The sequence below is a fragment of the Megalobrama amblycephala genome, linkage group LG17 (assembly GCF_018812025.1).
Source record: "Megalobrama amblycephala isolate DHTTF-2021 linkage group LG17, ASM1881202v1, whole genome shotgun sequence".
NCBI classification, from domain to species: Eukaryota; Metazoa; Chordata; class Actinopteri; order Cypriniformes; family Xenocyprididae; genus Megalobrama; species Megalobrama amblycephala.
The window spans coordinates 9,867,438-9,889,265 of NC_063060.1; the positions used below are offsets into that span (position 1 = coordinate 9,867,438).

A 21,828-nucleotide genomic window follows, 5' to 3' on the forward strand; every position below is an offset into this window, starting at 1 on the left:
GAGCCTTCACAAAGCATTAAGGAACGATCTGATACGCTGGTTTTACACAATTTCTGGCAGGCAGGATTCACAGGTACTAGCCTATTATCAGTGCCTGATTAGAAGTCTTGCATAATTGCCAAATGTAATTCTAATTTTAAAAGGTTCTTAAAGGTCATGTGCCTTATAAAATAATATATAACTGAAGGTAGTGATAAAATAAAAGTCACAATTGACAATTCTTATTTGTATCAAAAATTGCAGTATTATAAATGTTTTATCAATGCACATTGTAATCTTTAATCAAAATAAATTCCCCTCTTGCTGCAACATCTCTTTTTTAATGACATGTTTACTGGCATGAGACAGACCAATAGCAAACCACAACGATCAAACCATCCAATCAATTCCCGATGGACAAAATCAAGTCCTGTCCTACCTTTTTTCTTGTTTCAGTCAAATATCTATCATAATAGGGAAGAAAAGGCTATCTCAGCTTCCATTTTATGTTGACTTTAAATATTATTTAATTCTTTGTGGGTTTTTTTGTTTGTTTGTTTGTTTTGTTTTGTTTTTTAGTTGCTGTAGCTGTTTTTTTTTTTGTTTTTTTTTCAATCATAGAAAAAAGAACTTTTCTGGCAAAACAGCTCTGGCAATTTGCTCCTAAGAAAAGCTAGTTGCTAGAATCATAGCATTGAATCCTTGAAAATAGGCATGCACAATATAAATGTTTTGACTTATTAATTGAAAGTTATTCTCGGGTTATGGCTAATATTACATTTTTATACTATTTTGTCTGAATAAATTTAAAATAAAACACTAAAAGCTACATTTATGCCAATTTTATTTATATTTTTATTTATTTATTTTAATATATAGATAGATGGATTGATAGAATTGTATTTGTTTTTATTTTATATACATTAAAATGAAATACATACATCATTTGTAAATACATACATCTAAATGTAAAAATAGAGAAAGGGAGCATGCACATGTTTAATATTTATTGATATGCGGTATCATGCATGTCTATTTTAAATGTATTAAATGGGATAGTTAAAAATTTATATTATAGTATAGTATAGTCTGTCATAAATGGACACAATTTTCATTGTTGGGTAAACTATCCCATGAAGAGTTTTATTTGACACTTATGCTGCCTTCACATGCTATCAGAAAGCTTTCCTACTTCCCACTTCTGAAGTCTGGATTACGAGCTTGTCGCATTCATATGCTTTGTTGTCAGAAAGAACAGGAATCATGTAGGACACCAGGTATATTCCTGCATATTTACTGGGGAAATCTTGTTGAAGCCAAAATGATATTTAGCGTCCCATTCATTGACAACCATATAAACATTCACTGCGCCATCTAGATAGTCAGCTTGCTGACAATTCTGGAATTTCAGTCAAATACAGGCTATTTTGGCTGTGTATAAAACATGCAATACGCTTCAAATGATTATTCATATACTGTATGTAAATATGCACTACTTCGATGACAAGACATGGTGATGTAGCTGTTGTGGCAGCAGTAATCGTTCTGCCCTCCGCCACGTTTAAAGTTTATGACATGCCCAACTTGGGAACTAGAGTTTCCCAGTGGTAAACATGTTTTTAGAGGGCATTCATGTCCAATTTTTAACTAGGAAACTCATATTTCTACCAGAAAGACTCGGGGAGGTAAGATAACGTGACAACCGTATTTATTAACAATCAGCAAGCAAAATGTTGTAAGAAAGTTCTTTGGCGTAGGCCCCGTCCGTAGTTCAGATCCTAAAGGGTTGCGGACTCTGCATTTCCTGCCTGAAGATGAAGGCAGGGGCGTAGCCGACCCCCTGGGAGGTATGGACAGGGATCATCCTGGTGGTGGTGGTGGTGGTGGGGAGGATGGAGGTGAAGGTTTGCGTCAGCATCTGCGGACTCAAACATGTGTCAGCAATCTTTTATACTCCAAGTGCAAGATAATGATTGGTTAGCTCTAAACTAATTGGTGACGTAACATTGAGTCTTCCTGGCAGAACTTACGCTAGAACTTTCATTTACGATAATTCCGATAGCACGCAAATCAAGATAATATCTTTCTCTATTCAGTTTACTTTTGTAAGAAATCAAATTTCCATTGAATGTTTTATATGTCAGTTTTTCCACCAAAGAAATCCATGATTTTACACTATGTAAACCAAGAGTACATATATACACGTTTAAGGGACCTGCTGTATTGACTGATGTTTCAGCAGCCATGCATGAGCGATGTTTCTTTTCCCTACTCGCTGTAATGGCTTTATTGCTCTTTTGAGGAATAAACGGCCGTTCCTCCCATCCCGGCCTGAATGAGTCCGCCTGTGAGCTGGGCTTTGTGCCAGCTGATCTCAGCTTTCAGCAACATGGCTTTTCTTGCCGCGACTGAGATTGAACAGAAAAGCTGGGTGGATTTTTTTTCTTTCCAGTGTCTGCTTTGACAGAACGCTGCCGAGAGACGTCCCTGCGCTAATTAATGCGCTTAACGCCTGAGCCACGTGCTCCTAATGCGCAAGGTCAATTAGAAAAAGTTTGTAGCGTTAATGCCAAATTAAAACCCAGTCCCATGGCAGGTTCTGTGCTTTTTTTTTTTTTTTTTGGCTATTTTTTGTTGTTCTATGTTTTTTTTTTTTTTGTTTTTTCACGCCTGGTTCCCTCGTTTCTTGTCCTCGGTTCCCCTCCGTCATCAGTTCTTTGCCGAGTTGACCCTTGTAGCGCCTGGGACCGAGAGAAAGGGCCCTGAATTAATTCATGTCATGCTGAACAGGCGCGAGACAATTAGCGGAAAATGTCGCAGTGAGAATAGCATTTTGCAATGTCAGAAAGCCAGTGGACACGCAGGTTTGTGTGGAAGTGTTTTATTTATGTGTGTGTGTGCTTTAAGAATGTGCTCCAAAGGCATAAAGATGCATTTTTAACTGCATTTGCGCTCACACACTCACTCACGTTGACTGTGGGCTGTTCACAGTAGCTGATTCAGCTCTAGACGCTCCATATTAAACAGTAGCTTAAACTGTAAACAGTTGCCTGAGGGATGCTACTCAATCTGACTGAGCTCACATCATTACTTTTACACGACGCATTTATCGTGGTTTGAAAATGTCAGTAGATTTTATTTTATTTTTAATGATGCTGTTTGCTTTTCAATTTCAGTTTAGTTTTATTTAGTTTTAATGATGCACAAATGTTTTTATTATTTTGTATTGTAGTCATAATTTTTTAAAATATTTTTTTTTTTCCAGTGTTTAATACTGTTTAGTGCAAATTGTTCCATCTTCTCATGATGACATACTACAAACTATGCCATGCTCACATTAATGCTACTAAAGTTTTTAGTAAAATTTATGTTTTAACAGCATTTCAGATATTCAGACATTTTCAGACACACACACTGACACTCACAGCTAGGCTAGTTGTTGCATTTGCCAAAGTTTGAGAAATTCAACAATAATGCTGTTTTTATTTGTATTGTACACAATCATATTTTCAGTTTAGTTTTTGTGTCTATTTTTAATTGGGCATTTTTATATTTTTATTAAAGCTAAAACTATAAATGTATAACTAAATATGAATTTTTAATGTTTAGATGTTTTTTTATTATTTAATTGCATCATTTTTTTTGTTTTGTTTTACTAAATATGTAGTAAAAAAGTACATTTAATTTCTGAAAAAATACTAAAATGATGTAAAATTAGGTAATAGTGAACATATTATCTGATAGTGTGTACTAGGCATGTGACGGTATCAAATTTTCATGTTGCGATTAATTGATGAAGCTTTTATCACATTAACATATTAAAATAAGTTGCAAAACCATTTTTTGTCATAGTTTAACAGGTTTAAGAACTCTTTTTGTAATAAAACAAAAACAACTCCGACTGAAATTTTCAAACAGATTAAAATGCAAAAGAATTAGGCTATAAAGAAAAACAGATAACACTTTACTCTATTTAATGCATTAACTAAGATTGAGCAATAGCTACATTTGTTACAGAAAGTGTTATTTTTTGTTAATGTTAGTTTAGAAACACAACTGATCATTGTTAGTTTTATCTCAGGTCCATTAAATAAGTTATTTTGATTTTAGTAATGTTATTAAATAGTAACTAAGAAATTAACATTAATTAATAATAATTAATACTTTATAAGTATTTTTATTGTCAGTTTAGTGATAATGAATTAACATGTTAACTAATGAAGCTGTATGTTGTCAAAGTTTTACTGAACAATAACAAATAATCAGAACATTTCTAATCATTAGGGCATGTTGTAGACTAAAATATAAAAATGTTTAGGTTTGAAAATAAATATCCTTTAAAGTCTTTTTTAAGTATTCAGTATTTGGTGCTGTGATAACAACACTGAGATTACAAAAAAATGAATGGCTGTTTGAAGCATTTTAAAAACTTCACTAGCGCAGTTACTTTGTTTGCACGGTTTCCGTGGTAACAGCTGCAAGCTGCTGTTCCATCAGCGCCCTCTGCTGTCAGAGAGTGAACGCGCACTTTCATTCAGCTCGTCTCCTTCACTCGTTCTGCCATGTGCTTCTCGTGCACGTTGGGATTGTTTACATCTGAGCGCGTGTCCTTTTGACGCAGAATACAGCGGTGTTATGCATTTTATACGAATGATGGGTAAAGTATTCTTAATTGCCTTATAAAAAAATAATAATTGGTAATAAATTATTATTTACGGTATTCTGAAGTGCCGACGATTACAATATCGTGCATATTCATTATCGCGATTTATCGCATTACCGAATATCGGCACAAGTCTAGTGTGTACTATATATATATATATATATATATATATATATATATATATATATATATATATATATATATAGTTATAAAGTCAGAATTGTGAGATATAAACTCGCAATTCTGAGTAAAAAGTCAGTCTTTTTCCCTCAGAATTGGACTTTATAACCCACCATTGTGAGATATAAACTTACAGTTTCAAGAAATAAAGTCAGAATTGTGAGTTATAATGTCAGAATTACAAGATATAAACTCACAATTAAGAGAAAAAGTCAGAATTGCGAGTTTAGATCTCGCAATTGTGAGTTTATAACATTTATAACTCGCAATTCTGACTATTTCTCGCAATTGTGAGTTTATATCTTGCAATTTTGACATTATAACTCACAATTCTGACTTTATTTCTTGAAATTGTGCTTATATCTCACAATTCTGACACAACTCGTAATTGTGAGTTTATATCTCACAATTCTGAGATGTAAACGTGCAATTGTGAGAAAAAAAAAAAGTGAGAACTGTGAGATAAAAAGTCGCAATTACCTTTTTTTCTTTTTTATTTAGTAGAGGAAACAAGCTTCCATAATATGAGCATGCAGTCGGTTGGTGAAACAGTTGTGTTGCGTGTGTATATTTTGGCCTTAGATGCAGTTAGAGGAGATTGAAGGCGCTTGTGAGATTTGTGTGTGCATTAGAGGGTGATCTGTTTGTACAGTATGAAGATTTTGTGATATTTCTCTCAGGTAAAACAAGTTTGGTCTCTTCTCAATGTATCTTGTTAACGGTCCATGAAAGACTTGAGATGCCGTGACTCAGCTTAGTGTGAGGCTGTTGGAGTCTGTCTGTATTTGCTGACTACGTGTTTGGTGTGGTCGATTTTTTAGGCTTCGATCTCGTGGCTGTCTCCTCAGGCTTCGCCTACAGCTACAGAGATGGAGGTCTTCTCAGACAACCACAGCAGAAGCCTGAAGCCAAGCGCTCAGTTGTTGTGTGTGTTGCATTTGAGTGGTCGCCCTCAGGGGGTGTCTTTCAGCTACAGGTATTTTACAGCAGATGTTGGTCCACTTTCAGTGTCTGGGAGTTTGACGGTTCAGCAAACACAATAATCCACGCTCTTGTAAAATGAGGCCTTATACATCTAAATTTAAAACCTGTCATGTGTTTTTTTTTAAGGATTAAAATTAAAATAATTTCAAACACACATCACACTTTTACAGTTGTGGAATCACGTCCAAATCCCTACTATGTAGTATTCAAAAAGCATACTGTGTATCACATTAGTATAGTGATTACATATCACAGTTTTTACACAGAAATATTAAGCAGCACAACTGTTTTTAACATAGGCAATAATAAGAAATGTTTCTTATTAAATGTATTAGAATGAAGGATCATGTGACACTGAAGACTAAAATGTAATGATGCTGCAATTTCAGCTTTGCCATCACAGGAATGAATAGAGTGCCCCAGGGATGACGCATTTTTATAGGCCAACCCGGAAGTTAGTGGCGCACGGGTTCCCTCGGTTGAAAGCCTATGCATTTTTCCCATAGACTTTTGGAAAATCGCAGAAAATAAGCTCTGTGTTTAACAAAGGGTTATGACACTTACACGTTTTGTCTATCAAGATAATCTTTACAAGTTAACACAACATTTATAGATTTTGAAGCCTAAATAAAGTCGTCAGATATAAAAGGTAACAGTAGGCTATAAACGGACTACAGCACACCATGGTCGCGGATCAACGTCGTCACCACCAAGCTTCGTCAAACTTTATTTAGAAAACAACTTCATTTAAAAACATGCTCGCTGATTATGATCTGCGCTTTTATTAATACTTATCCACTTTTTCATGAGAAATGCTGTCCAAATGTCCCGTTTTTAATGATGACGTCTAAAGTCCCCGCCAAAGGAAGTAGTCCCTTTTAGCAATTTGTTAGCAACCGCCGATTTTAAGACACAGTAAAAGTTTAAAAAATCACAAGTGGGTTATAACTGGTGTGTTTTATGTCATAGATCAAAACGTGAAAGTATTTAGAGGCTTTGTTAACCACAGACCTTATTTCAGGCGATTTAGCAAAAACCCATTCAAAAAACCCATAGACTTTACGGCGCTGGAACCGGAAGTCCTAAAATGCTAACTCGCTTCCGGATTTTGCCTACAAAAATGCGTCATCCCTGAGGCACTCTATTACATTTTAAAATAAATTAAAATAGAAAAACAGTTATTTTAATTCGTAATAATATTTCATAATATTACTGTTTTTACTGTATTTTTGATCAAGTAAATGCAGCCTTGGTGAGTATGAGACTTCTTTAAAAAAAAAAAAAAAACCTTGCCAACCTAAACATTTTGAGCAGTGGTGTATTTTAATAATACATATTAAGTAAAATATATATATTTTTAATGTTTTAAATGGGTCATATGATGCTATTTTAAAAGTCAGTTCTTTGGTTAATTGGGGGTAATAAAATAGGTTAACATGCCATAATGTTCAAAAAACACATTTTTCACATCCCTGTTCCCAGTCTGTCTGAAACTAGCTGATTTCTACAAAGCCCCTCCTTCTGAAAAGCTCAGAGTGCTTTGATTGGCCATCTGACCCAGTGTGTTTTGATTGGCTAAACGCCTCACGCGCATGTCAGAAATGTAACGCCCTTACAGAACACCCCAGACTTTAAGCTATTGTAAACACGCGGTTAATAATGTTGTCAGTTTTACTGTATCAATTTGAACCTGAGTTGATTCTGAAAATGTGGATCGATCGGAACCAACTTTGCAAGCACGACTTGGGCAAAATGTTTGACAGTGGAAAGTAGTCTTTGTATATAGCCTGCGTTGTGCTTTCCAAGGTTCAGGAAGATGTCCTCTGTAAAATGTGCTGTGCACAGGCAAACTTGTGGGTTACACTGCTCAGGAACAGCTTTATAAATAAATCTCTAAATTTTGTATCTTTTTTTCTGAAGGCCATACTAAGGAGTTTTGCTTTTGCATCTAAACACAATTTCACATTGTGACATGGATGTTTGAGAAAGTAATGTCTGGATTTCTATCCAGTCGTTTTTGGTAGGTCTGGATCAGCGTTCTGTTAAAACAAATCCCTTTGTTGGAGACTACAAGCTGGAGATCATATAAATGCACAAATAGATACATTACACTCTAAAGGAAAGGGAAAACATTAAAAAGCATCATATGACCCATTTCAGTTGATTTTTTTTTTTTTTTTAATTATTATTATTATTATTATTTTATTAAAGGTGACCTATTATGCAAAATTCACTTTTGCATGGTGTTTGGCTATAAATGTGTGTTGGCAGTCTGTGTACACAACCACCCTATAGTGATAAAAATCCAACCATAATTTTTTAAATCCCCATAAATCATAAGCAGTGTCTTAGAACAAGCCGTTTCCAGATCCCTGGCAAGATGAGAGCACTTTATTACAGTTCATCGGAGTTGATTTACGGATATAAAGTTTACCAGTTTATTAAGCACCACCCGAAAAAGCATAAGGTCTTCATATGTTTGTTTACTGTTAGTTGTAACAAGCGTTTCTGTGTTCTTCGCTGTGTATGTTGATGATAATGCAAGGGAGAGAGAGAGAGAGAGTTTATGGATAATATTTTAATGCACACTTGTACTATGTTTTATTAAGCTCTTAAAGAGATTTTCTAGAGTGAAAACGGACGCTTCATCTTTTGTGTTAAGTAAAATAATCATCATAAAACTCATCTGTAAAGTTTTGGCCATCATTCAGGCGGGGTCCGGTAGTCATGTACTAATATAGTGGAAGAAGACAATATAAGTTATAACTGTAGTTGAACTAAACTATACCTGTTCTATCTCCATGCAGCATATATTCACAGTTTCTGACATTATAGTGTGTCCTGACTGACTCCTGTTACCAGAGAATGAGCTCTTGAAGCTCCGCCCTCCTAGGCCAAGCACAGCAGCTCATTTACATTTAAAGGGCACACACTGAAATGGCGCGTTTTTTTTTCTCAAACCCAGAAAGTGGCAATTTTAACATGCTATAAAAAATATCTGTGGGGTATTTTGAGCTAAAACTTCACATACACACTCTGGGGACATCAGAGACTTATTTTACATCTTGTAAAATGGGGCATAATAGGTCCCCTTTAATGAATAATTAAAAGTGCTTTAACAAAAATACAAGCATCACATTTCTGCATTCGGTATGATCGCTCCATTGAATTCCACTGTAAGCGTGTTACTGTAATTGTGCTTTTATTTTGTTTTTATAAAAATAAATCTAAATGATATGATGATGTAATTGGATGGAGCTTAATTCGGGATATTTCTTTAACAGACAGATCATAATGTGTCTCCTAACGTGAGTATCCACGTGCAGGAGTTTCCCCGTCTGTTGTTCTGCCGTGTGTGAGTGGGCCGCAGGTGTCAGAGGTCATGGCTGCAGCGCTTGTTGTCGTGGTGACAAGCAGGACTTGTTTCGTAACTGTGAGAATGTGGCGTTGTGCGAGATGTGAGAGGCATTCGAGTGTGATTGTGTGTGTGTCATATGGGCTGGGTCAGAAGCTGTCTGTCAAACACCCACACCTTCACACATTCTGCTGTGTGTGTATGTGAGGGGCTCCACACCAAATGTTCTTCTGATACAGTATATTTGTTCTTTTTAGGGCTGTCAATAGATTAACATTTTTAATCATGATTAATCGCACACTTAGCGTGAAATTAAGCATACACCATTTATCTGGTTTAACACGTTCATTTTGTCATCATTTGCTATATATAGCAAAGTAAACCATAAGATTGAAGGGTGATTCTCACAAAACTGTATTTTCTGCATGCTTTTTTCAAAAATGTCAAAGTCTTTCCAAAAATTACACTTGGAGACTCCAAAAGGACACCAAATAACCAAAAGATATAAGGAGTCCATATAATTCATAAATTTATGCACACCAAAGCATAAAGCATTCTTTTCAGAATTCACAGAGTATATGTACAGTGCAACAGCAAAGAGCTTGTTTACATTATAGATAAGTCAAGTTGCGATACCAAATGTGGTCAACATGTTTGCACATCAATATAACGGACTCGCTGGTGCTTACTGTATGACTCCTGTACGTCACCGCAATCGTCTTTACCTTGATTGGAATCCTCATCCATCAAAACTTAACAAGATGCTGGTTTTACTTTATCATGCCGAGAAAGGTAGTTTACATATCATCTGGCCATACAGCAGTGGGATGTTTTCTTTACATTAGCGCTTTTTGGGACTGATTGTTTGAATGAATTCGCTTACTGAATCATTGGACTGAAAACTTTCCTGGAGTTTAGCGGCTTAAAGGGATGGTTGATTACGGTTTCACTTTAAAAAAAAAAAAATAGTTAGTGTGTAATGTTGCTGTTTGAGCACAAACAATATCTGCAAAGTTACGATGCTCAAAGTTCAACGCAAGGGGATATATTTTCTTTTAAAGAATTTTCTGTTTAAGGACTACAACAAAGGCCGATAGGGACTACAACAAGCTTATTCCTGGATTAGTGACATCACTAACCCTAAAATTTACATAAACCCTGTCCCTGAGAACATGCAACTAAGGGGGTGAGGTCATGTTGGGCTGCTTTAGAGAAGAGAGAGTTGTTGTAGTAGAGTTTTGTTGCTATGCCATCATTTTACGCTGGACTGCTTCACAAACGAGGGTCAATTCAGTGCTGGATTTGCACAAAAGATTAACATGACGGCACATGCTAGTCGATGAGTTGAATCAACTCCACAGCAACTACATAAATTTATTCACTAATCATTCAGAAATGTCCAGATGCATTCTAAAAGTTTTAACTTCTTCCTGAGTCTCTCCATCAGTGTTGACTCCGGTTTGAACAACATAAGGCTGAACACCGTTACTGACAATCCTCATTTTGGCTGCGTGAGATTCTCCAGCTTTGTTGTTGTTGAGCAACTGAAGCAAGAGCTGTTAAAGCTCTGCCCTCTTCTGGAAAGGGGGCCGGGAGCAGCAGCTCATTTGTATTTAAAGGGCCACACACAAAAACGGTGTGTTTTTGCTCACACCCAAATATGGGCAAAGCTATAATAAATGGTCTGTGGGGTATTTTGAGCTTACAAAATACTTCACAGACACATTCTGGGGACACCAGAGACTTATATTACATCTTGTAAAAGGGGCATTATAGGTATGATCTGATCGCAAACAGAGAATCGAAATCGGGTTAAAGGGTTTGAATAGAAATTTCCGCCTACCAGGGTTGCAGGTGCTTGCACCATTGTAGATGCTCTCAACTTCTGAGATCATCTAACTGTGTGACGTAAATTATGTTAATGCCGCAATTTCACATGCTTCAGTCATTTATTGTCTTTATTTGCATTAAATTATTTTAAATTGTTAAGGATTTTGAATTAATCTCATGCATTAACACGTTAACGTTGACAGCCCTAATCTTTTCCTTTCCTTTCCTTTCCTTTCCTTTCCTTTCCTTTCCTTTCCTTTCCTTTCCTTTCCTTTCCTTTCCTTTCCTTTCCTTTCCTTTCCTTTCCTTTTTTCTGTTCTTTTTCTCTATTTGTTCTTATTTTTTTCTCCTCATCTTTTCCCTTGTTTCTTTTCTCCTGTTTTGTTCCCTTTACTTTTAATCTGCTCTTCTCTATCTTTCCATATACATCTAATCTCCTCTCTTCCCCGTATTTATTAAATGACTAAATGAATAAGTCCGCGGGTGAGTAGATGGATAGATAAAAGAACAGAGTAATAAAGTAGACCCGACCCTCTAAACTTTTAATGAGCTGTATAGCATCTAATTAATTTCTTCAAAGGCTGCCGATATTCAGGAACAGAGGTTTGATTTCACACGCAGCGCAGGTCACACTCCTTCATATGGATGGAAGAAGGGATGAATTATCCTGTCCTCTCTCATTAAAGGAGAGACACAGTCCCTCCCTTTTTCGCACTACACGTCTTCCATCTCACATAATTTATTAATTTCTGTCATTCCTTCATCCATCTTTGTATGTAAATTGATAAGTGTGGTAATCACACCCACATCTTAAATTCTCCATATAGCTCATGTTTGCCCCTTAATTCATATTCATGAGTATGATGCATATTCATGGCATGCAAATAACAGTTCTAAATGCGAACAGGTCGATCCAGGTCCATCGCGACCTGAAACGTCCCGGCTGTCACTGCCGTAATGCCAGTTAATCAAGGTATTAACGGCAGATTACATTGATCTAGTGCTGACATGAAATATTGCTTGGTGGAGAGTGTGTGGAAAAATGGGACGTTTTAACCGCCTAAGGTGGTTGAATTACAAACAAATGTTGAATGACTAGAAGTTCTAAAAGTCTTAAAGGTCAGTAGCAAAAACATCCTATTTAATTCTGAACGACAGTTTTGGTGTAAGAAACCTTAAGTAAACTTATAAATGGGCATCGTGTGGAATATGACTCGTTTAGGATCAATATGGAATGTGCCTTTCTATTTTCTTCATCAGTGTCAGCAGCAGTACACTGTGATCAGATCACAGTTAAGACACGCAGACCCGAGTCCTGAACTTTGTGATCATGCATCTGAACCAGCAGAAAGTGTCCATCTCAAATAGCTGCAGAATTAATGATAAACGAGTACAGGAATCATTTCAGCTCTTTATTCAGAGATAAACTCAGCCTGGAAAAGCGAGCAGAATTTATTCACCACTCTCTGCCATGCCTCAGAAGCCCTGAAAGTAGAGACCAGCATGACTATATCATTTGGATGCTGAAGTGCTTTTTCTAAAGCTTAAAAAACAATGACTTTGTGCCCTATTTTAATGATCTAAGCGCATGGTCTAAAGCGCACGGCGCAAGTGCACTTAGGGCGTGTCTGAATCCACTTTTGCTAGTTTAACGACAGGAAAAATGGTTGGCGCACCTGGCGCATTGTCTAAAAGGGTTGTCTCTATTCTCTTAATGAGTAATGTGTGTGTTTTTAGGGCGTAACGTGCAATAAACCAATCAGAGTATCATCTCCCATTCCCTTTAATAGCCAGTTGCACTCGCGCCACGGCGGATTCGCTATTTACATTGCGTAATTTGCAAGGGTAATTTGTGTGCTGCTGTGTGTTCCTGTGCGTGTAATAAGCAGTGTACGCGCGTTGTCTGCCCACCTATAGGCGCATATTACTAAAGCGCGCTTTAAATAAATAAAAAAAATATTGCGCCATTGACTTTACACCAGGTTTCAGTTGGTCAATGGCGCAGTCTATTTCAGTTGCCTCAAAATAACAACACGCCAACAATGCGCCTGAACACACCTCGTTTTCAGACCAGCAGGCCCATGGGTGCACAAATGGGAGCAAATGCATTTGCTATCTAAACAACGTGGCGCAGGACGTGAAAATGATAACTGTGTCGGACGGAAACTAGCAAAAAACACTTGCTTCGCGCCTGGCGCCACATTGCACCACGTGTATGATAGGGCCCTAAATTTGTTAAAGGGTTAGTTCACACAAAAATGAAATTTCTGTCATTAATTACTCACTCTCATGTTGTTCCACACCCATAAAACCTTCGTTCATCTTCAGAACACAAATTAAGATATTTTTGATGAAATCCGAGAGGTTTTTTATTTATTTATTTTTTATATCCCATAGAAAGCAATGAAATTACTACATTCAAGGCCCAGAAAAGTAGTAAAGACATTGTTAAAATAGTCAATGTGACTGCAGTTGGTTCAACCTTAATGTTATGAAGCGACGAGAATACTTTTTGTGCGCAAAAACAAAACAAAAATAACTTTATTCAACAATTTCCTCTCTACCCTGTCATTCTCCTACGCAGTTTACGTTGAAGACACATTGCATAGCTTCTGTGTTCTACATCAGAACGCCGACTCGCCGGGGAAAAAAAAGGAGTGTTTTGATCCAATCAGAAAACACTCTTTGCTTTTTTCTTGTTTGCTTTTGCTGACATCAGGTTGGCCGATGTGTCTTGGGACCACCTTTGCTCCATTTCACTTATTTCACGTGAAACAGGCCTCGCATACAGGAAATATCTCACCTTGCTCTCAAACAGGAACAAAAACACGCTTTGCTCTCATGAATGCAAAGGTTTTTTTTTTTTTTTTTTTTTTTTTTTCTGTAGTAAACTGACACTGACTCCTTCAGACACTGTGTTAGCAATGCATTGCTTAAGAATAGCATGGTCAAATTGTATCCCATGTGGCAGATTGCACATTAATAGTGGAGCATCCTGTGTTTTTTTTTCACTCCTAAAGCTTCTAATGTCATGTTCCTGGTGGTCACCATGCTGCAAAAAAGACTTTACCTTCTTGTCCAGATCAATTAAACACAAGGTTTTGAGATTTACTGGACAAGGATGAACATATGTGTGCTTTTGCAGCTCTCTGTTGCAGGAATGCCAAGTTCATCTACAAGTTTTACTGCAAACATTTCTTAATATTCCAGATGAAATGGGTTTTGAAGGTGTTGGTTTGAAGCAATGAGGTGATCTTATTCACAAGTCTACAGGAAATTAGATAAAATAGCTCACTAATAGCTCTCTTTCTCCCTCTCTTTAGCTTGTCCTCCAGGAACGTTCAAGTCCAGTCAAGGGACGGGTTTGTGTCTTCAGTGTCCATCTAACAGTAGGTCCACGTCTGAAGCAGCCACCATCTGCGTCTGCAGGAACGGTTACTACAGAGCAGACGGAGAACAGCCAGACATGCCCTGCACCAGTGAGTCATTATCATCATCATATTACTGATATTGTCATTATCATTAGCATTAAACTGAAGCGGTCAGGTCATAACATCGTTTCAGAAGCAGTTTGAGAGCACAGGTCTGCACCAGCAATAAGTTGTAGCCCAAACCACGGCCACTAATGAGATCATCTGAGCCAACCTGACCAAAAAAAAAAAAAAAACATCATGCCCATTCAAACATTTATGCTTAGATTTTGACCCAAGTGGTTTTAAATGCAAAATGCAATATTAGTTAAAATTATTATTTATAAAAAAGTATTTATTTATTGATCCACTTGGATTTTACATATGTTTTATATATTTTAAATGATGTGTCTCTTTATTCTCATTCATGAGAAAAGTTTAGCAATGTTTTTGTTGTTGTTATTTATTTATTTTTTTTAATATATGAATGAAATTGAAGTCATTACTGAGAGGCACATTTGTTTTCGTGAATTGTGGGGACATTCCATAGGCGTAATGGTTTTTATACTGTACAAACCATATTTTCTATCCCCCAACACTACCCCTACCCCTAAAACTACCCATTTTTACTCAAAAAAAAAAAAAATCATTCTGTATGATTTATAAGCCTTTTGGAAAATGGGGACATGGGGTAATGTCCTCATAAGTCACCCTCTCCTTGTAATGCCTATGTCATACCTACCCATGTCATTATACAAATGCTACTTTTCAGGAAATGGAAAAAAAAGAAGAAAAAAAAAAGTATTTTTTTTTAATAATTAATCACTACTTTGTCAAAGTTGATATTGTGGTTTTATATATGGTCAGACACTTGCATTAGTATTATTAACATTTTACCAAAACCAAGCTCAACCGGAGTTACAAGGTTTTTGACCATCGGATTTAAGACATGCGTGTTTTGTCTGTCATTGGAACGGCCACATCTGAGGCAGTAAGTGCATCGCATTACGTTTCATCAACTTACAGGTTATAAAGTTTACTCTAGCTATGTGGGCACTATTGGCAGTATTGGCAATGACTCGATGACAAATGCTCGACTAAGGCTGATCTGCTCCTCAAATACATAAAGCATTAGCCTTTATATATATATATATATATATATATATATATATATATATATATATATATATATATATATATATATATATGGTGTTTCTTGAGTAAAATAAATGCTGCACTTACTGAACCAGTTCTTTATTTACCCTGCATTGCAAACAAGCAGAGACGGTCCAAACTGTATGCGACACTTCATTCATGATAGAGGCGGGGAAGAGTCATGAGATTTGACTGACAGTTTGAGGATCCAGTGGAGATAAAACATTTACACAGTCTCCTTTTAATACTTTTCATTGGTTAAATATTTGCAAAACCTACAGACAAACTTAAGTAGCATAGGAGTAAATAGTAATTATTTACAGAGAAAAAAAAATATATACAAAAATGGCATAATATAATTTTTTGATTTAGCAAATGGTGTTTCCTTTATGTTCTTATCAAATAGTCACCATTTAAAAAAAAAAAAAACAATATGCATTTGAAACTGTGCTAAATACTGGCTATATTAATTAGCATAGTATTAATACTGTCATGTTTAAAAGGGTAGATGGCTATAGTTGCATAATTTGTGTCTGTATTCACAGATATCTTGTAAGTTATCGCTGAATCGAAGGAATATGAGACAGCGCTATAAAAGGGGCTGTTCGTGTTTGCATTCCTGAAGAGCTGCCCAGGCGGTGCATGCTGTATTTGAAAGTCCTCTCAGCATTTTAATTCTCCATTTAGAGTCTAAAATGGCGTTCAGTGAAACATATACAGATGGCAATTTGCGATTTAGCCCAGCACCTGCTCGGAGGAAGGCCCATGCTAGCACCTGGTCATTTTACTGTTTACAGACGGTGAGAAAATGATTCAAAATGAATATTTCTCTTTGAACTGCTGCTTGAAATTGCTTGCGGCGCGTCTAGCAGCTACAGAAATATGTTTAAAAAATATATAAAAAAGGAAAGCGGTCTGTGGTCTGATTAACCTAATGATCCATTGCTGAGAGAGAGAGTCCACAAGAATCTATCAAGACACCCCACCCTGTGTGTAGTGAATTACATCATCTCAACTTCAGTATAAAGTTAAATTTCACCTCCTCCACGGGCTCACTTTACTCCTGTCTCTTTCTCTCTCTGGGGATTTGTGGTTGTCTCTGCAGGGAGTAGAGCTGTGGGACTGGTCGGAATCGCCTCAAGCCTCCATCAGAACTTAAATTATTTCCTCAGAAATGTCTTCTGGGAGTGTATGTGTGTGTGTGTTGATGGGTGACAGCTTACTGGTTAATTGGAGGAAGCCGGACAGCACAATCCTCAAGATTAATTCTCCTGGAGCTATGTGGTGACCAGTTCTGTTCTGGGGTTTGTGTGTATGTGTGGATAGAGCATTCTCTCTTGGATTTAGCTGTTTCGATTGGCCGAGCAAGAGCAGAACTTGTTATCTGGGGCTTGGTTGACGACAAGTCTGGGTTTGAGGCAACTAATGCGTCTAGGTTTGCATGGAACACCGGTTACGGTGGAAGTATGTGTGGAAGTTTTCTTGGGTATACTTTGAGAACAAAATTGTCCCCAAAAGTGAGCTAAAATCTAATAAAACCTCCCTTTGGGGTCATCCGGGGTCATCCACAATTGGAAAAACAACTGATTTATGTATTTATTTGTTTGTATTCACACACACACACACACACACACACACACACACACACACACACACACACACACACGACCCTCTGTCAATTTGCAACTATAGACCAATAAATATAATACCTACAGTGTCTAAAGTTGCAGAGAAGTTAATTGCTCAACAAATAATCACTCATTTAAACACCACATCATTTTCCCTTCACCCTATGCAATTTGGTTTCAGAGCTCAACACTCCACAAAAACAGCAAACTGTTTTTTTAATAGAAAATGTTAAAAGCCTATTAGATAAAGGTGGGGTAGTTGGTGCTGTGTTTCTGGACCTGAAGAAAGCCTTCGACACTGTAAACCATAAAATACTAATGGCCAAACTAACTAAGTTTAACTTCTCACCAGGTGCAATAAAATTGACAGAATCATATTTATCAAATCGATCACAGTCGGTGAGAATCAATGATCACCGCTCTCCCTCCCTCCCGTTGTCCACAGGTGTCCCACAAGGTTCTGTTTTTGGCCCACTGCTTTTTTCTCTCTACATTAACGACCTTCCCTCAGTTTGTTCAGATGTTTCCATTCAGATGTATGCGGATGATACGGTCATTTATACACATGCAAAAAACACCACACAAGCTGCAGCTAAACTAACACAATCTATGGTCCATGTAACAGAATGGCTAAATCAGTGCTGCTTAAAACTCAATGTCAATAAAACAGTAGCTACGTTCTTTTCCAGATCCAATGTTGCAAATAATAAATCTGAGGTTTTTGTCGCCGGGGAAAAAGTACAAGTTGTGCCTGAATATAAATATTTTGGGGTGCTAATAGATTCGAAACTTACTTTTAAATCACATGTTAAAAAAGTCTCCAATCGTGCCAAATTCAATATTTCAAATTTTCGGTTCATAAGATCACACTTATCACTCCAGGAAGCCAAAATGTTCAAGCATTCTATGGTCATGTCCCATATAACTTACTGCTTAACCACATGGTCACAGGCTAACAAAACAACACTAAAACCTAAAACCATACAATTAAAATACTGGATAAAAAACCACAAAGACATCACCACAGCAACATATTACAAAAGCATCACCTTTTAAGTTGGGAAAATGTCATCAAATACTCAAACCTTTGTCTGATTTACAAAATCATCCATGGTCTGTCATCGCCTCCACTCAGCCAATTTGAACATAAGAAGTACCACACATTGGGTAACTAGAGGGGCAGCAAGGGGAGATTGTGTTGTTCCTCTCCGCAAAAGTGCACTCAGAGTGTCTTTTCGGTTACAGCATCCCAGGAATGGAACTCAGTCCCTGGGAGCATCAGAGAACTGTGCACTTAGTCTGTTTAAAAGACATCTAAACATATGGTTCATAACAAACCAAACATGCCAACATCATTATTTTTTTAATATTATTAGGACTGTCTTTTGAGCTCTTTGCGAGGGAATGCAAAGTTTCTCCGGGGAGCGCAAAACATTTGCGAGAGAACGCAAAAGCATTTTTTCCACCACCATTAAACCTTCAAAAAATCTGGCTTCTATGTCGGGCTTGTTCAGACAGTGACAAGTCGATGGTTGATTTGCGCATTTGAACTGTCGTTTGGTGGTACTTTATAAAGGCAGCTAGCTCAGGGTTGCCAGGTTTTCACAACAAAACCCGCCAATTGCTTCTCAAAACTAAACCAAAACTAGCGCAATCGTGTTTCAGGGGGGTCCTCCAATAAAAATCGTGTTCTGCGGGGCAAAATCCACTTTTTGGCGGGATTCCCCAGGTAAAATTCGCATTCCAGGGGCTAAATATCATGTCATTTGGGGTCGCTTCAACCCACGGACATGAAAGCAACAGTGTTAGGGGCCGTTCACACAGAACGCGTTTTTCTATTCCAATGCGCTACTTTCCCATTGTTTTTCTATGTAAACGCGCTTGACGGACGTGCATGACCGTTACGCTCGCGTCTCGCGTCTTTTGCAGCACCTCACACATGAGCTCCGCGTTTTTAAGACGCCGTGTCAAGTTAAAAGAATTTCAACTTTTACATGCAGCACCGCTCATCAATGTCAGTTCCAAAACAGTGGACCAATCAGAAGAACTTGGAGGCGGGGCAAGCGTTGCGAGTTGGCATGACAACTTTTTATATAATGGCAACATGGCGGAGGAGGCGCTCATTATTATCTTATTTTCTTTTTTTACCATGTCAAAACTTGTATCTGTAAATTCTAAAGTTTGCCTATTTCTATTATTTCCGTTATTGACGGTATTGCATCACGTCTCAAAGGCACTTCTCGAGACTCTCGCGTTCTATGCTGCGCTTTTTTTAAAACCATTCCTGAGCGCTGCGTCTCGCGTTTTTAGACGCAAAGACGCATTCTGTGGGAACGGCCCCTTAAAGTAGCCCAAATCTGCGGGAAAACCGTGGACTTGGCAAGACTGAGCTAGCTATTCTGTTTTCTTTTTTTCTGATGATCTCCCGCGCACTCCAACACACACAGACTTTCCCCCGCGCCCCACAACCACTGCTTTAGGGGCTCTGTAGGGGTTATTCATTGTACTGTAGTTAGTTTTATATCCACAATTTGAAAAACAATTATAATAGTTAAACAATTATTTAAATAATAATAATTATTATTAGTAATAGTAGTATTGTTGTTTTTAATATAATAATAATAATAATAATAATATCATTCATTCATTCATTCATTCATTCAATTTTATTTCTAAACATGCTCCTCTTTTATGGGTAGGGTGGGAATGTGGGTTAGTCTGTTAACATTATAATTAGTTTTATTTAAAAGAACAATAGAAATCTATGGCATGTCCCCATATAGATAAGAATGTGTGTGTGTGTGTGTGTGTGTGTGTGTGTGTGTGTGTGTGTGTGTGTGTGTGTGTGTGTGTGTGTGTGTGTGTGTGTGTGTGTATGTACTGTATGTGTGTAGATAAAGCATTCTCTCTTGGATTTAGCTGTTTTGTTTGGCCGAGCAAGAGCAGAAATTGTTATCTGAGGATTGGTTGGCCAACAGAGACCAGTCTGGATTTGATGTAACTAATATGTCAAGGCTTATATGGAACGCTGGTCACTGTTTTTATGTGGGTTTATTTTGCTATTGGTGCAGAGTTGTTGCCAGAAGTTAGCTGAATCTGATAATCCCTGGCTTTAGGTGCATCCGGGAAAGATTCAAAAGATTCATAAAATTAATAAATGCATTTTAGTATGTGGTTAGAGATAGTCTGTTGTCTTTATAATTAGCTTTATATTAAACTAAATAAATAAATAAAAGATTATGTAATATCCTTATTCAGATGGCTAATTATTGCATTTTCAGCAGCACACTGATTTCTGCTATAGGTTCTTGTCTAGTTCATGTGAATCACACTCACACACACACTCACCTACAGATATAAGAGCACCAAGGCAATTGCGCTTAGACAGATCCCTGGAGAACACTTCTATGGATTGCTCCAAGCCAGTACACACACACACAGTTGACCTGCAGGAGTCAGTGTTGTGTGTACAGGTGCAGTGAACAGGACTGTAAAGCAGTGTAATTGCTTTGCTGCTGTTAATCCTCTGCCAGCGACGTCTGACTCACTGTGATTCTGCTATGAGCTTAAGCCTGTGTACATGCTTTCTTCAGCAGCCCGCGTGTAGTGCAGAGCTACAAACCATCACACACACATAAACAGATGTGCACATTCACACACAGAGAGTTCCCAAAAAGTCAAATGCCTGCAAACAAATGCTGCTGGAGCTTTTCTCAAAAAGAATTTACATTTTTAAGCCATGTCTCGCAGTGATTTTTGGTGGATGAATGAAGTCTGTTCTCCTCAAGTTTGTTTGTGTTTACATTACTTATCTTGAATTTTGAATTAGCTGAAGATTGCCTATAAATACTTATTTTCATTTACAAATGTAGTGGATTGTGTTCCTGAATAATAAATAGAGCACTTTTAGTAACCGTGCATGAGTCCACTGCTAGCATTCTCATTTATTATTCTCATATGTTATTTCAAATTTGTTGAGTCAAACTTACAAATGAGTTTGGAGTTAAGAAGGGGCAAAGAAATGCACTTCACTGATCAACAGGCTTATTCAAGTCTAAAATTCATTTTAAGTCAAGTTTTGGGAGCCCCTAAAGCAAAAAAGTTAGATGCTACTAGGAAAAAAATGTATTTCAATGCTTTAGCATTTACTTGCAAAAGTTTACGTTCCCTCGAGAAACTGGCATTCAAACGCAAGATAACATGACAGCGTTTGAATTGAGTTTCATCTGTGAAATAACTCAGAAGTTTTGTCAGCAAACGCAAAGTTTCTTGGGGAAACATTTTGCAAGTGAACGTAAAATTTCTCCGGGGAATGCAAAAATAATTTCATATTTATTTCCCCATCACCATGTCCCTTTAATGATGTCCCGCACCATATCCCATTGGGGGCTACGGTAGTCTGGGTAAACCCAGCCAGATCTGCCGGCGATTTGATTTCGCTCGGCAACTCAGTCTGGAAACCCGTGCATTCATTTCTGCTGCGCTGTTACACTTTTGCGGGAACCAATCACAGACTGGCTTATCCACCTTGCTCGCAATTGGCGGGTATAACACGATGACGATAGAGAAGCGACGGCAAGCAGCTTTCAAACTCTATCTGATCTACCCGTCTCTCGCACGACTGTCACTTCAAAATAACAATGC

The 21,828-nt window shown here is 37.3% G+C and overlaps 1 protein-coding gene across 3 annotated transcripts in view; it reads left to right on the forward strand.

Moving 5' to 3' along the window:
• LOC125250480 (ephrin type-B receptor 1-B) overlaps positions 1–21,828 on the forward strand; it is a 300,085-nt gene that overhangs the window by 179,778 nt on the left and 98,479 nt on the right. For all 3 annotated transcript variants that reach the window (XM_048163076.1, XM_048163078.1, XM_048163077.1), the window contains exon 4: positions 14,315–14,470. In XM_048163076.1, the coding sequence (XP_048019033.1) occupies positions 14,315–14,470 (156 nt within the window). The remainder of the gene's footprint in view (positions 1–14,314; positions 14,471–21,828) is intronic.